Source organism: Falco cherrug, chromosome 5, assembly GCF_023634085.1.
Source record: "Falco cherrug isolate bFalChe1 chromosome 5, bFalChe1.pri, whole genome shotgun sequence".
NCBI classification, from domain to species: domain Eukaryota; kingdom Metazoa; phylum Chordata; class Aves; order Falconiformes; family Falconidae; genus Falco; species Falco cherrug.
In genome coordinates this window covers 17,879,443-17,896,723 of record NC_073701.1, presented here as the reverse complement: position 1 = coordinate 17,896,723, position 17,281 = coordinate 17,879,443, and the positions used below count along the sequence as shown (strand labels likewise).

General features: G+C 40.9%; 1 protein-coding gene across 7 annotated transcripts in view; it reads left to right on the top strand.

The window, feature by feature from the left end:
• Nucleotides 1-12,504, top strand: part of ABCC9 (ATP binding cassette subfamily C member 9) — a 74,504-nt gene extending 62,000 nt beyond the window's left edge. For all 7 annotated transcript variants that reach the window (XM_055711766.1, XM_055711764.1, XM_014287028.3 and 4 more), the window contains 8 exons: nucleotides 2,816-2,936; nucleotides 3,926-4,056; nucleotides 4,642-4,720; nucleotides 7,683-7,791; nucleotides 8,020-8,123; nucleotides 8,831-8,964; nucleotides 9,330-9,392; nucleotides 11,578-12,504. In XM_055711766.1, the coding sequence (XP_055567741.1) occupies nucleotides 2,816-2,936; nucleotides 3,926-4,056; nucleotides 4,642-4,720; nucleotides 7,683-7,791; nucleotides 8,020-8,123; nucleotides 8,831-8,964; nucleotides 9,330-9,392; nucleotides 11,578-11,715 (879 nt within the window). In that variant the 3' untranslated portion in view covers nucleotides 11,716-12,504. The remainder of the gene's footprint in view (nucleotides 1-2,815; nucleotides 2,937-3,925; nucleotides 4,057-4,641; nucleotides 4,721-7,682; nucleotides 7,792-8,019; nucleotides 8,124-8,830; nucleotides 8,965-9,329; nucleotides 9,393-11,577) is intronic.
• Nucleotides 12,505-17,281: the final 4,777 nt, after the last annotated feature.

Sequence of the window (17,281 nt, the reverse complement as noted above, 5' to 3'; positions counted from 1 at the left end):
ATGCATAAGAACTTTCAGACCAATGTATTAGTTTTATAATATTCTAAAAAATACATATACATGGTTATCTTCCAGCTTTCTTAATCTTGAAAAAAACGATCTTGCAAATAATGGATTCAAGCCAAAGCTGAGAAAGTTCAGGACAACTTGGACTTGCTTCAGGTTTTATGAGCCAATTAGAAAAACACAACAATTCCCAGGCCCTGCGTGCTCCCAAGCAGAGCAGGAAAATTAAAAGTGCGTAAGAGGACCTGCTGTGCACTCTGTTTTGCACAACTTAGTGTTGGTTCTGCCTGTGTATGGCAAAACCTGTCAGAAAATACTATTCCACAGACTGTCATAACCTGGGTAATCTTTAACCAAAGGCCAAATAAAATAATTGCTGAAGGACCAGAAATACCAGTTCTGCCTTTGGAGGAAGCTGCTCAGATGCCCGATATTGTCCATGCAATTCTGAATGGATTTGGGGATTGGGACCTTTGGGGCTGGTAGGCATGGTTCATCACTACAGGTAGCAGTAGGAAAGCAGAGGAGATGGGATTAGGAATGACAAGGTTTTGGTGGCATGCTAGCTGGATCATTTTGACGCTATCATTAGCACTGAGCTATTTGATCTGAGTCATGGAGAAGGAACAGTGGTTTAGCGTACTAGGCAATAAGAAAGGTTGAAAGTACATCATGAGCACAGAGTACGATCACCACAGAGAGTAGAAAGATCTGAATTAACCACAAGAATGGGGTCAAAAGCAGGGTGAGGATAGCGGCAGGAAGAATTTTTGAAATCATGGCTGGCACGGCAAAATTCTAGCTGCTTTATGGTGCTGGTATGAGGGAGGGATATGGGTATGAGTCTAACACTGAGATTTGGCTTTGCGTGTAAATGCTGGTGAGCCCATGGTTACAACAGAAAGTTCTCAGCAGCTGCCTTAGCGTGGCCTTATATCCCCTTTGTGCTGCTGTTGCAGCAGTGTGAGAATCTGTCAGCAGCTGAGAATCAGTCCCACTGCTTCAGCTTCACTCTGAAAACATTCCTGGTAATCCTGCTTCATTAGCAGAGATCTGGAAGCATCAGGGTGTCTGCATAGTCTTTGGCTTCTTTATATTTAGTCTATATTTGCAAACAGATCACTCATGTAAATTAGCCATGGGTTGAAGTCTGGCATAGCAGAGGGAAAATTGCAGTATTCACAAGTGATTACCTGCCTGTCTCCTGCCCCACAATAATACTGATTAAATTTTGAAGGCAGTTGGACCACTGCCTGTGTCCCCTGACATAGGTTTTTGTGTCATTTCTCTTTGAAGCTGAAAGAGAGCTGATGTTTGGACCTGGATGAGAGCAAACTGTTTGTACCAACATTGTGTTTACAGTAGACATCCATAAGCTTATTCTCTCCCCTTGTATAAACACTGCCAACTCCCTTGCACAACCGTGATTAAGGTTGAAATAATGGCTAGAGCCTTTTGGATGCCAGGCTGTGTCATCAAATCTGCAAGATCTACGATTGCAGTCTGCTGCTCCGCAAGCAGCAGTTCTGCAGTGTTTTGCTTATCTGCTAACATACCCATTCCCATTTCCATAACCTCCTGACTCAAAGGCTGGACAACGAACGAGCGGTTTTCTGAGCAACAGAGGAAATAATAGCCCCTCAAGTAATTCTATGTTAAGGATAACGCAAGCAACTAAATGCTCTAAACTGACAGGAAATGTTATTGCTGAATCTCAGTGAAAATTATTTACTGCACACCTACTGCATCAGTATTGGGTTAGTGGAAAAAAAGTGGGGCTGGGTTATTTATTTGTAATAAAAATATTATCTAGCAGATTCAGCAACCTCCCACAAAGAAATGGCAACACCTTTCTCTGAACATGTTTGTGTATAGGATGTTGTCACTGTGTTAAGTTTCTCAGCCTTTATTCAGGTATGTAAAGCACCTCAATTTTTAAAGGTGCTTGGCAATCAACTGTTCTTAATAAGATCAATTTTTCTTTTTTATATGACCACCTACATACAGACTGGTACTTTTATGAAATGTTTAGGAAATTGCTTTAGAATTTTCAGCCTCAAATAGTCAGTCCTGACTAGAGATCAGTTTGTCTAAGATACTGGCTATTGTTAGCCAACTAATTATCAATTATTACCTGCTACAAGTAATAACTTTATTATTGATCAAGTCCTTTTCATTACAAATTGGAATAAAAACCAAGAAGGAAATACCACTGAGCTGATTATACATTTTTTTTCTCATATATTTCTACCCTAACAAACCCTCACATTTTCCATGGAGAGAAATTAATTATCTAAATGTTCACAGACAGAAACAAAAATTAAATGCCCATCAGATCTTTTAAATATATTTGAAAATAGTGAACTTTTTTAATCCTTGGTTGCAGTTTTTGAAAGATTAGAAAATGTACTATTTCCAAACACCGCTTCCAATTTTTTTTCTGTGTTTGTATGCTTAAAGAAGATGGCTTTCAGTACTGATTACTCAATGCTGAGAATGAGAGAGTCCTTTTATCAGTCACATCTTCAGACTGTAGGTACAACCTTTCCGTAGTTCTACTTCAAAAAACAAGGATGAGACTACGAAGCACAAAATTACTGTGTCAGGGTTGTTTGTGTTGGAGTACAGCTGGCTTATTACATAACTGATGCTGTTGCACCGAGTCCTGAACTGTTGTAACATCAATAAGAGACCCACTTGACTGAGTCAGGCCAAAGGCTTTTACAGATTTATCCAACCTTTATTCACAAACAGGTAGGTGAACCGAGAGAAGGCTGAACCCTATCCTTGTTTTCATTTTGTGATGCAGATAACCAACTATTTGAACTGGGTCGTGAGGAATCTGGCTGATCTGGAGGTGCAGATGGGTGCAGTAAAAAAAGTACACAGCTTCCTGAACATGGAGTCGGAGAACTATGATGGCTACTTGGGTATTGCACTCTAATCTTTTGGGGGTTTAATGTGGTAATGTGAAAGCACAGTAGGCTTGATCATGCAAAATATGTAAGCCTCTCTGGCCAAAATCTGTTCTCATTGGCATGTAGGAACTCCCAGTGATCTGAGTGGCAAGGATAGCCAAAAGCAGCTGAGATGTGTAGCCCATGCTAGTTAACATAGGAAAAAAACCCTACCAAATGCCAGGGAGACAGAGCATGGCCCTGTGGTACACTCAGAGAAGAGCAGAGCAGTTATAAATGGGATGAACAAAACATACATATAGCTATTTAGAAAAAAAAAAAAAAAGTGATAAAAATTAGAAATGCGCCATCAGTCACGTGCTTCAAAATCTCTGATGTTTACAGCAAATGGGGACTACAGACAGGGTCTCCTTGGCAGTCAGACATCAGCAACTCTTCCCTGAACAGCACGTTGTGTTTGTACTCCACATATTTCAAATTGACTTTGGTTGATATTTTAGAAGTGCTTGAAGTGCAAGACCAAAAAGGCTCGCAGGTCAGCAAGCTTTCCTGGAAAGCCAAACCCCTTAGTCTGGAGGCAAAACCTGGCTGCGCATTTGCAAATCAGGATGAAATACGAGCTGTGATAATGTCAACAGCTCATGTTGTATGGCAGTAACAACATCCTTCCTTGCACTGCCCTTCCTGTGCCGGTTACTGGCCGAGGAACATGTTAACACTACGCTGACACTACATTTTTCTCTGCTCATTTGGCTTCTCCCTGTTTCATTGCCAAGAGCCACTTTAGCTTCTGCCCTCTTCTCATGTGTTGAGATCTGGAAGCTAAGTGCTAATGTGCCTGCCAGGCAGTTCCCAGCCTCCCTTGGCAGGGAACTGGGACTCCATTTCTCAAGTGGCTTCAAGGGAGGGTGTCCAAGCAGGAGAGATGGGGAAAGGGGAATGTCAGAAAGGGTGGCTCTCTGATAGCATTGATTTGCGGGGGTTTTCTCTGACTCTTTCAGATCCCTCTCAAGTCCCCAAAGACTGGCCTCAGGAGGGGGAAATCAAGATTGAAAATTTGTGTGTTCGATATGAAAACAACCTGAAGCCTGTTCTTAAGCATGTTAAGGCATACATCAAACCAGGACAAAAGGTATCGTGCCAAGCAATTGCCTATCATCCCCATACTGGAGCAGATCCTTCCATATTGTGTTTTCCTTTCTAAGGTGGCAGAAGAGCAAGAATAACAATAACTTGCAGTGAAAGCTGTATACACTGGTGGTCTTCTCTGAGCTCCCTGAGCAAGGGTCAAGAAACTTACACTGATGACATCTTATTCTTGGATGGGATCAGTTTTCCTTCTGAGAGTCCCACTTCTTTCCAAGCCCATCTCTCTTGCATAGAGTGAGCCTAGGTGGCCAGATGAGAGTAGATGAACACCAGACTGGAAACGAGTAAAAATGCAGTATCTCACATTTCAGTATACAGTGTCATTGGACTCCAGGTTAAAATGGTGAAGCTTCAAAAATGTTCCTGGGACAAGTCCTTATGATGCTAAGAAGCAGAAAAGAGGAGTGTGCTTGCTGTGCTATTTTGTTTTTTCACTGGTGTCTGCCACTGGCCATTTGGAAGAGACTTTCTATTCACCAGCAGGGCCATCCAGTCCAGCTTTCCCAAAAGGACTTCAAGTCTGATTTACAGCTTCCCTCTGTAAGTAACATCTTGCATTCTTTTGCAGGTTGGGATCTGTGGTCGTACTGGCAGCGGCAAGTCATCCCTGTCTTTGGCATTCTTCAGAATGGTGGACATATTTGATGGTTAGTTTTCACTGGAGTGTGTTGTCACTCCTGACCTGCTACCCCCTTATTTCTTCAGAAGAAGTGAGGAGACTTTTTGATAGTTTCTATCCTGGCTCTCTGGCTCAGAAGATACTTGATTAGAATCAGGCTTGTTATGCCTGATCCTTCAAAGTACAAAGTGTCCTGTTGTGAGTAGTGTTTCGTTCTTCCAGGAAATGTTACACACACATTATACTTCAAATTTTTTTTTCATTTTTTTGCGTATGCTCTGACAAAACAATAAGCCATTTTTGAGATAGGAAGAAAAAACATGCAACTCTCTGGAGCCTCTAAATTTCTCCCTGAAGAGTAACTGCATTAACTTATGATAGCTGTCAAAATATTAGCAGAATAGAAACTAGAACTCAGCAAGTCCATTCCCTTGATATTTATTTTTTATTTTATTTTATTTTATTTTATTATGGTTTCCCACAGCTACAGCAGAAACTTACTAAAGGTTTTGGAAACATTTTGCAGCAGCAAAACTCCTGCAGCATTTCACTCTCCCAGCCAACTGGCATGAACTGCTATGCAGCAATATGCACCCTGGCATTTATAATACATATATGTTTATTCACTCTTGTGTGAATACAGAAACCTACTGGAAAGCTATCTTTTTGTTTCAAAGATTTCCACTTTTCTAATTTAGCCATTGCACATGAAATGTTTGCTAGGGAAACCCCAGTAGAATGTGGGAGGATAAGTAAATCTGATGCAGCTAATACTTGCTTTTGTTGTGGTTCTGTGCCTATATGTAGCTATGGTAATATGTTTCTGATTCATGGCCAGGGTTCCTGGATATATAATAAATAGTGCAAACAAATAATAATTATGTTTGTGGCCAACTTGAAGTTTCCTTCTACTTTAATCTTCTTTCTGTATCTTTTCTTTGTCTCTTCCTTCTGTATCCCTGATTTTTTCCCAATAGAAATGCCCAAGTCTTTTCTAATCAAGCTCTGTTTATCCTTCGTGCACATCCATCTCTGTCTCAGACCTGTATTTGGCCTCTATGCTGGTCCACTTCTGGGAGTCCTGGCTCTAATAACAGCTATGTAACAAGATTTCATGTAACTTCATCAGAGCCAAGATTTCATTCATGTTGTCCATCTTGGTTCCTTATTCCACTTTTATTTCTTTAATTTTGTGTGTTCCATTTTATTCCCCTACTCTTGCCTCTTTCTGTGTTCTCTACTGTTTCCCTTGGCTTGCCCTCTGTTCAAATTACATCTCATTTCTCTTCTGTCTTGCTTGGGCACCCCTCATTATTTTCCTGGTTTCCCCACTTCTCTGTTAATTTACTTTTTCCCCTAGGTCTCCTCATCTGCTCCTTTCTTTTCCTGGAGCACCCTGGCTTCTAATAAAAATGCATTCCCCTATTCCCAAGGCATGCCATATTAATTTTTCTCTCCTTAGTCCACCTCACCTTCTGCTGTCTCTCATGTCCTCATTTGTGAATAAACGGACCTGCTTAAGTTTATGCAACCACCGATGTCTCATGCTGAAGTCTTATGACCCGATTCAGACTTTCTGAAAGTCTGAAAACAATTGGTCTTTGTGCCCTGCAGATGAAATCTTGGTTCCTCTGGCCATTTAATAAAAACACAAGACTACTGGTAGTCCAGCTAGGTGGGGATTAAGTCTTTCTTTGGAATAGGGCCACACAGAGTAACCTACAAAATGCAGTATCATGACGATAGGGAGAGACAGAAGAGGCATATAGGCACAGATATTACTCCATGTAGCTGCCAGTTCACGATGAGGTTCTCACTGTTGGGAGACAGAACTGATGAAGTTAGATACTTCACAGGGTGGAGTGCAGCTGCCCAGTGAAGTAATCCACAGGGAAACAGCAGAAGTGAGCCTGATGAAAATACCCCTTACCATATCCTCATTCCATTTACCCTGGCCCATCCCTTCCCCATAACACAGAGGAAGTTTCTGTGTCCAGGGAAAGTCAATGGGGTCAGTAGTTCCTGGCTTTTGTTTGAGGATTCAAGGGAAGAGATTCCTTCTGCCTTTCTCACCATCTTCTACTTACAGAGCAGCCAACCAGTTTCTTTTGTGTTTCCCCCATCTCCCTTGCCTGAATATCAGCAGTTACCACACCCAACACATCATAAATCAGATTTTCAGATGAGATCCATATGCTCATTGACCTGAAGTAGTGACTAGAAAAGGAAAAATCCTATAACTTTCCTAAGTATCCCAGCTGTTGCAGCAACTTCTTGTTGGGGAATGAACTACTGGGTTAAGGAGTGATTAATGTGACTGCTTCCAGTAATCTTATGCTAGCAGAACAGTATGTGGCTAATTCACAACCAAATACGTAAATGAAGCTGTAGGAAGCAGCATGAATGGTATTAAAATGCCTTGGAGTAGGACACCCTTTTTGTTTTTCTGATCTGCGTCTTGATAAAAAGTTAATGCTACCCCATTCCTTCTAGAGTTCGAAGGATAGTTTTGGATCCTCATGTATGTATTGGAGATACATACATACATTATGCAAAGGAAGTTGTGCACAATCTCAAAGTGTAGATCTTCTGACACTGTTAAAGTCAAGGGGAACAGAGAAAGGCGCAGGAAATGGCTCATTACATCAGTTGCTCTTGTTCTCCCTCTCACTGTAAAGTTCAGGTTGCCCCATAATAAATCATCTTTCTGGTGCTATCATTAATCACATAGCATGGAAGCCATGTATTTCCTTTGGGGGCTGGGGGAGAAAGAGAGCAAGGCAACAGCGTCACTAATAAGCTGGCTTCCCTCTGGCTTGTGTTACTACACACCTTCACCTTGCCCAAGTTTATATGATAGTGCTGAGATCACAGAGGCACATCATCTGGAGCCCAGCCCAAACCAGCTGGTTTATCTTTCTGTCCACTACCTGCAGATCACGTGCTTTGTGCAATTCCTTCACATGTCTTCTGCATGTTGTTTTAAACAGGGAGGATAGTGATTGATGGAATAGACATCAGCAAATTGCCTCTTCATACTCTCCGTTCCCGACTCTCCATTATTCTCCAGGATCCAATATTGTTCAGTGGCTCCATCCGGTAGGTGTATACCAGCAGTGGGTGACAAGCAGCATTGCGTGGTGTGTTTGTGATGGGCACTGGATGGGATGGAAAAGGGAAGGAACCTTTCTAGCTCTGTCCGATCTTTCTCCACGGTCTGTCCAAGGGATGTCAAGTGGCATACGCAATGCTAAAATGTTCCTTTGCAGAAGGCCTGGATGAACTGTCATTGCAGTAACAAGACTCCTGTTATGGGTTTTTTTGCAGCTTTAATTTGGATCCAGAATGCAAGTGCACTGATGATAGGCTCTGGGAAGCTTTGGAGATTGCTCAGTTGAAGAACATGGTCAAGTCATTGCCAGGAGGCCTTGGTATGTCTGAACCAAGTCTCTGGGAACATAGGCCAATAATGAAATTGTGAATGCATGAGCATGCACACATGTAAATAGATACATGGGATCTTACACACTGAACTATCATGTAGCAGTTAACAGGCACCTAATGAATGTTCTGTCTCTATGCTAGAGAGAATATTCCTACTAAAAAGCTGAAGAGTAGTCTGGTTTTCCACTCATTGCAGAAAAATCCTGCAGCACCTCAGCATCGTAGTGGGGTGACTAATCAGCAAAGAGTTAAAAAGGAGCCATTTTACCTTCACACCTTCAGCAGTCTGGCTCTGCCAGCAGAGCTGTAGCTTTTGTCTAGAACACTGACAGAGCATTTTCCTTAAAATTTCAGATCTGGTTCATGAAGGAAACTCACATAGTTCCTTCCATATTAAGTGTATTTCATTTTACGAAAATATTATCCTGCAGCCTACCAGATTTGCTAGCTATTTGTACCAACCATTTGCTTGATGATATAGTGTTCCTTTCCCAAGAAGCTATGCTTACTTTTCTTGCTATCATTCCATTCCAGTGTTCAGTCAACTTAATGGCTTTTACAGGGATTTTGCTTGACCTTGGAATAGGGCACAAGCAGGACTTTCATAGTGTCCACTCAAAGTCACTGGGTCCTGACTGCATGAACGTACAGCGTTTAAGTGGCACAACATTCAGAATAACTAATTTTATTACAGATGCAATGGTCACAGAAGGAGGAGAGAACTTCAGTGTAGGGCAAAGGCAGCTCTTCTGCCTGGCCCGAGCCTTTGTCCGCAAGAGTAGCATTCTCATCATGGATGAAGCCACAGCATCTATTGACATGGCCACAGTAAGTATAGCAAGTAGCACCATCAATGCATGGATCTACTAGGATAAGAGGCATCTTCCCTAAAAGTCAACCATGAGATCTCTTTAGCAGGAAAAAATGACAGCTTTTTTGCTTTTCTCTTGTGTTTGGTTTCAGCTGTTGATGTTGATGTATTTTGGGGACTGATGCCTATGGTGAGGGGAAAAAAGGCATAATGAAATGTTTTAGAAAATCCCTGCTTTCATAGGTGTGGCATTTCGTTACTGAGAATCTGGTGTGCAGATCAGAGATAGTATGGAATATGATCCCCTCTCCTATGTGCCTGAAGACATATGAATTCAAATGTAAAAAGATGAAGTAACTAAGTAAGCCTTTTCCTTTGATAGGAAAACATTTTGCAGAAGGTTGTGATGACTGCCTTTGCAGACCGCACAGTTGTAACAATAGCAGTAAGTATTGATGCCAGCAAATGCTCTCTTTCCCTGTTCCTCACGCAGTTAATCTTGCCTTTCACCAGTTAAACATCACTCTATAAAACTAAAAAAATTAACAAAATAAAATTAAAACACAAGGTCAGAATATTCCCAGACACTACAAAAGGTCAAGACCCATACTATCAACCTGAAATTTTGCAGTAAATGCTATCTTGCTATCAAGTGGGACAAACTAAAACACTTAGATCTGCAGAAGGATTTCACAGGGAACTTCAGCATCGACACTGTCTCCAAGAAAATTTGAAGTCATTCTCACAAAAAAAATGAAGCCAAACCCATGGGTTAAACCATTATTGAAACTTGTGTCAAAACCTAGATTTTAATTTTGCCTCTACAGTGTCTACAATCATGCCATGAATTTATACAAGGAAATGAGATTTCAAAACCTTTTTGAGTGGTTTCTCAAGTTGGATTATCTTTGCTCTCTTTCAGAATAAAAAGTTGGGTTTATGATTTTTATCATAAATTAACTGGAATCAATGGGAATTGCTCAAATATTAATATCTGTTCAACTATGCATTTATGATATTTTTTCCCATTTTCCTGTGATTTCTAGTGCCCAAAAGTTCCATATATCTGTGCATACGTATACGTGCATACACATGCACATACATATGGTGGATACCATTAAGAATAGTTCCACCTTGTGACAGCAGGTTTACTCAACAAACAGATGTTTTATCCACAAGATAAATATGCGTTTCAACAGCTGCTTCATTTGCATTGTCTGGAATCCAGTCCTGCGGTTAGAGATTAGTTATGCCTCCTGGACTCTGGTTTCAAGTCTGTCAGTGACGAGTTTGTGTCAGGCAAACCACTTAACCCAGCTCATTTGCAATAGGCTCTAGGATTCTTGGATGTGTAAATGCTGAAGATGCTAGTGGTAAGCATGTTCTCCTTCAGTTACATGTTGTTCAAATTTTCAGTATTGTCCTTCTGACTGGAATCTCACTTTTCTACTGCTTTGCCTTTCCAAAGTCAGTGTTTCAAACAAAATAGCACACATTATTACTTTTATATATATATATATATATATAAAATATTATTTAGCTTTCCTCACAGGGCTGGCTTCATTTTCTTCCTGTCTTCATTCATGGCTGATCCTTCCTTCACCCACCTGTTTTTCTTTTCTTTTTTCCAGCATCGCGTATCTCACATCTTGGATGCCAATATTATCCTCGTCCTTTCTGAGGGCTTTCTAGTTGAATGTGACACTGCCTCAAACTTACTCCTCAAAGAGGACGGCCTGTTCACCACTTTGGTGAAGACTAACAAGTAGACTCTCTCAGTCCACACTGTTCATGAGACCTCTGGCTCTTTGGTAGCTATTTTTACCTCTTTAGTTTCCTTTCACTCTGCTTCCTTTCTACTGTACAGCTTCTGAGATGACAGTGCAAGAAGGTGTTTATTGTGTGGTTCCTGGGTTTGTTTTAACTTCACGACTATGCTAATCATATTTAACTAACGCTTAGACATGCAGCTAACATTGAATCTAGCATGTCAAAGGCATCCACCTCATAAAGTAATCCCTCACTTTCAGCCAGCATAGACACTTTTGGGGTGCGTCTTGTCTATACCTGACTGGCTGTATTCGTGTGGCATTGAAATCGAACTCAGCCTGGTTGCATCCCTGTTGCCTGTGGGGCTAAACTATTGCCTGTAGCACACTCAGATTTAATCTCAGAGGGAACCAATTCATTGACAGAAGGAGACAGCCCAGGAGTGCCCTAAGACAGATGCAGAGTAGGCAGTCGGGGTACAGAGACCAAGGAGCGGCACGGGATGCTAAGCCACCTGACAACGCAGGCATACCCAGGATGTTTCTTACCTATATCTCCTAAAGGGGAAGATGTATTTCAGTGATGCTGTAGGATTTATTCTGACAGCTGTGCTACCCGTAAGGGCAACTGGCAGACTGAAAGTGACGTGCAGGCTTAAGTATTTTTGGGCTTGGCAGCAGAGGCTGTGAAGTAATTGGAGATCTCTTCAGATGAAAGATCTAGTACAAGCACCTACCCCAAACGCCGCTGTAAACAAGGATAGACTTTCACCAACTCGGAATGCCCTGCATTAGGCCCATTAATGAACTGCAGGGAGGATTATCATAATGGAAACTTTTGTATGCTTTTCTTTATGGCAGCATCGAGTTCACACCATCCTAACTGCAGACCTGGTCATCGTCATGAAGAGAGGAAACATTCTAGAATATGATACGCCTGAGAACCTACTCTCTCAAGAAGACGGCATATTTGCATCATTTGTCCGGGCTGACATGTGAAGAATTGCATGATGCATTTTAATAGCTTATTTTTAAACAAATGAAATGCAAATATTTTCTATTCAATGTAACATCACTTTTATCTTTTTTTTTTTAGAGCTTCTTCACACTTCCATCTTCCAAAATAATAAAACCTATTGCAATACATGTATGCCTCAAAGCAATACAAATGTCACTTCATTCAAAATCTATTAAACTTCACACACACTCACATACGCACACACAAAGGAAGAGGTTTTTATTTCCTGGAAATCTGGCATTTCCCTTAAACTTTTTAGTGACTTTATTTTCTTTTATAGAGAGCCAAACAATGCACCGTTCTTATAAACTGCATATCTTATGCTGGAACCAGCAATCAAATTGTGCCATTTGTTAAGGAAACGAGAGATCCCCAGAAGCATTCTGTCCCCAGAGGGAAAAAAGAAAAAAAACAACAAATCCAAACCTATAACGCTTGGGGCAATCTGCTGCATTCCAAAGGCATAAATGTTGCTCTCCAAGTCATAGTGGAGGAGCAGTAAAAGAGGGAAAGGAATGTCATCAGAAATAAGGAAATTCTTTCTGTCCTCCACTTTCGTTAGCACACTGCAGTTGTCACAATACTATTTTTCAGTGCAGTGGTGGCTTATCCCTACAGTCAGTTCCTAAATCCGTATTTGTCCTGAAGAATTTCTTCAGTCAAAGATGCCAATCATCCTATAATTATGCATGCTTTGATACACTTGTAGAAGAATTTTGTACAGTATCTTAAGTCTTTGCATTAAAAGTAATCTGAATTTATAAACTTGATATTAGCCAATCTTTTAAATGTCCACTAAAATATTCTACTTAAAATGGCATGTAATTGGCCAGCCACTAAGTTTTTTGTCTGTCTTTAGTCCTTCACATTATATTTTATCCTGGGACAACCTTTCTTTTCCTTTACATATTTTTGGTATCTCTCTAAATCAGATCTAGTTCGAGAAGGTATGATTTTCAAATTATTACTATATCTTCAAGAATTTAGGTGAATTTAGAATCATATTTACATCATACAGGTTTGAAAAGATTGCCTGCACTTGATAAACACATATGGCTAGATTCTGAACCATGACAACTGCACAATGCACAGCAAACTTCCAGGAGTTTCCCAGACATGCTTCCAAAGGCGCAGCTCGAGGCACCTGCTTCACTAGTAGTATTCAATGGGATTCTATTCATCTACTATTAGAAGATTTAGGAACAACACGAGCTGCACGTAAGGCTATTTCCAGTGGTATTGAAAAAAGCACAGTATTTGGCAAAAAAAAAAAAATGCTGTGAATTTTGGAGAAGTTGTAGGACTTATAATTGGGATTACATTTAGTCTGGTAGTGTAAAAATGATACAGTGCTTTATCTTTTTTGTTGTTGTTGGTTTTTTCCATCCTGATTATTGGAAATAAAAGCTCTGTGACACAACTTCCCCCAAAAAACCCCGTCTTGAACATTTTATGAGGGGAAGTACTACTGCAATTTCCTTGTCTACTGCTATGAAATGTTTTTGCTCATTTCTGGATTAACTCCCTGTGTTGACCTTTGTCATACAAAGAAAAAAAAAATCAAGCAGATGTTTACAGCAGAAGCACATGTTGTTACACAGATTTCAGAGCCAAAAGGCCAAAATCATTCTTGATTTAATTTCATTGTCTTCAGTGAAAAGCTAATTGAATTCATTACTGTCAGTCAGTATGAAGTACAAATAACTGTATATCTGTGTATCTTTGACGGTGATGCAATCCTGATTTATTTTAAGTGATGCCAGTGAGATCCTGGTTCCCACTACATCAAATGGCTACTGTGGGCCTGGTATCTTGTAGTACTTACAAGGGGCCAATAATTGGTACCTCTTTCTCCTTACATTTGTCCCAGAGATATTACAGGTGTAAGAAGCACCTTCTTTGCTCATCCATCCCTCTGGAGCTATAGAACTTAACACCGCTGTTTAAATATGTAGAAAAGAAAATATATTATGGGATGAGAAAAACTTACCAGCATGTTCCATTAATTTTAATGGAGGTGTGCAGGAATATTGGCCCTAGTATTATATTAACCATGGTCTAAGCATTTGATGATTGTTGTAGCATTTCCCACAGCTGCCTAGCAGGTTTAAAAGCATGATTCAGTTCCTGAAGCAATTAATCCTACTCGACATACACAGATCCCAAGAGAGATAGCAAACATAAACCAACTGCTGTAGACACAGCAGATGATCTCGTGTTATAGCCACTGTACATACGATGTTATATACTCACCAAGGGCTTGGGCTGAACTTTGGTTTTTTGTGTTTTTCTCTCATGGAGGAGGGTGTTCCCAACAGTCATACAGCTGTTTTGTTACTAAGAAGAGTGCAGAAGGGACAAAGTATTTTAAACAAATTTATTTTAATTTCACGTAGAGGTCTTAACGTGTCCCCTTTAGGAGCGGTTTCCTTAGGCTGTGGTGCATGCATGGTAAAGGAAACATCAGCCTGGACATTTTGCTTCTTTGACTCTTGTCACACTATCTCTTCTGCCCGCAAACCTTTATTCTCTTGCCACAGCCTCCTTGTTTGGTTTTTTTCTTCACCTTATATCATACCCTCTTCGAGGCTCTTGCTTGTATCCCTGAATGGTCCTTATTCTGCCTGTGGCCTCCCACTCCTTCCAGATTTAGCTCCATACCCTTTGCTCCATTTCCTCTCTGACACAGCTCTGCACTCACTCTCCTTTCCCCCGACTTTCTCTAGCTTTCTGTCATAACACCCCTCCTCTTCAGAGGGCTACCTACTCTCGTGTCATCATGGTTTGGGGTTGGGGTATTTTTTCCAAGTATTAAACTAAGCAAGCTTTCATTATTGCGATATTATGCTCTAGAAGTATTAAGTTATTCCTTTTCCAAAGGAACTTTGCATGCAAACACTGGCCACGTGTACATTTCTTTTAACTATGGATGGAGGAAAATCATCTCTGATCCTGAATTAAGTTTCTCATCTCATCTGCATTTACTTTTGTGTTAAGTGTTTCTGTGATAGAAGCAGCAGGTAGGAGTAAGATCCCTTGTTGCCAGTCATAGAATCATAGAATGGGTTGGGTTGCAAGGAACCTTAAAGATCGTCTAGTTCCAACCCCCTGCCACAGGCAGGAGCACCTTCCACTAGATCAGGTTGCTCAGAGACCCATCCAGCCTGGCCATGAACACCTCCAGGGATGGGGCAGCCACAGCTTCTCTAGGCAACCTGTTCTAGTGCCTCACCACCCCCACAAGAAAGAATTTTTTCCCAATATCTAATCTAAATCTACCCTTTTCAGTTTAAAACCACTTCCCCTTGTCCTACCACTCCACTCCCTGACTGACTCCCTCCCCGTCTTTCCCGCAGGCCCCCTTCAAGTACTGAAACTGCTTGTGGAGCCACGAGAGTGTTTCTCAACCTTTGGCTCACAACCAGTGAGTTATCTTTCCCACTCCTTGAGCCAGGTCTGAGGTGGCTGGCACGGATGAGACTGCTCCCTTCCTGTATGTGGCCCTTCATCAAGCTCATAACAGCTAGCTGCTCATTACTGCTGCTCCTAAACTAGAAATATCCTATACGGTCCTTGTGTTTATTACTGAGCCAAAACATAAATGTGCTGGGAAACGCACTGTAGGGATTTTAAGTAGTTCTTGAAGCAGGTCCACCAGCCTCTGCCATAAAGCAACACTGTGAGCTTTTCCCTCCTTTAGATCCAGTGTTTAAAACAGACCTCTCCATCTATTCACGCTGCTGGGGAATCTACATCAGCACAGTGGATGCTGGGATTCATCTGAGGTGAATTATTTTGATGATGATTTCCAGGTAATGGCAGCTTGAAAGGTGATGAGAATTTCCTTAAGAATAGCTTTGCCTGAACCACTTGTTTTCTGCTAATTGTTATTTATGCTTCAGGGATTGGGGGAGATGTAGAGGAATGAAACTGGGTTAATTAGCATTGATAATATACAACTGTGGGCTGGCTTCAGGGGCAGCAGGTTGGCCGATGTAGATAAGCCAATTGTCACAGGACTCTCCAAACTAGCCGGCTGCAACAAGGTCTTTTACCATCTCATATCAACACACTCTTTGTGCCAGTCCCTCTGCTGCCTTCTCCTCATCTCACCTCATCCAGGGCCCACTCTCTCTTCTCTTGCTTCTTCCTCTCTCTGCTTCTTCCTCGGCTGCTCCCTCTTCACTGGCTCTCAACCTCTTCACAGAACCAGCCACAGCTGCCCCTTGTCTATACCAGCCCACAGCTGTATATTATCAATGCTAATTAACCCAGCTTCATTACTCTACAGGGAGCATGACAATTATGTGGACTTGACATTTCAAACAACACAATTACCAAATAGGAAAGTTGCTTTTTTGAATATTTTTTTTTAGAGGAAATAAATCAAGTCAGTGGCTGTGAGGATTCCTAATTCTGAGCAGAGTTTGTTGCTGATTTTTTGTAACTTCAAACTTGTTTTAGATTAATATTATATGTTATTTCAAAGAGTCCCTTATAACTAACTGTTCATACTCCCTCTGCTTTGTTATGGAGATCTCTTAAAAACACCTGGTTAAGTTTTCTATTTGATATACAGTAAGTTGGCTGTACGTGTGTGTGCTTATACACAAAAAACCATGTGATCTTTTCTTCTAAAGAAGCAGATCATACAAGCAACTCAAGGTTCATTTCCCTTCTGTTCAGAAGAAAGGTTTCTAAGAACAAAAGTATGCTTTTTTCAATGACAGGCAAAGATCCAGGTCACATCAGTCAATGGGATGATTCGCCCATGGGACACGTCTGCAGGAGTCCAGGCAATGAGCTTGAATAAGATGCCTGCCTGTTTGATTATTAACTTTATAGCCTCAGGGAGCCTCGGAGAGGTAGAGGTAGACAGTCAATGGGATTTTTATCCATGTATAAACTGACGAGGACAGCACTGATCCACTGGCATTTCCCGCAAGGCAGGAAAGATCCCTGTAGAAGTCTGGGGTAGCTCTGACAAGCCAGGGGCATAAGCAAGGCAAAGTCTTCAGGGAGATATCATTGCTTTGTTAGGGAAATTGATATGCAAAAGAGATATCTCAAGTGCTTATATGTTCCACTTTCATTGAAGACCTGAAAAAGCTCTTTATTTGCAAGAATGTGCCTGCTTTTCCCAGCTTTTTTTTTCAGCAGAAAGAATATGTTAACAAAGGCTTCTCAAGACCTTGGATGAACCCCTTTTAGGTTACTGTAAACTAGCAGAACACCTCTGCTATAAATTAATACAACACCACTGAATTCAATTAGCACCAACATGAATATGGCCCAAAGGATCTGGCATCTCATTATATGTAAAACCTCTGTCAGCAAAACCTAATTGTATTGAATTATGTTGTCTTAAAATACAGATGACATTAATTCTGGATGTGGTCAAGTAGGTCTCTTCAAACTTGTTATAGAATAAATTGTTTGATTTTATTAATCAAGTTCTTTTTGCTTCCTAAAGCAATGGGCTCTCGTGGTTTGTTTTGGAAAGCTGTGGACACATTCACATACCATTCTGCTAACATGTCATGAGGA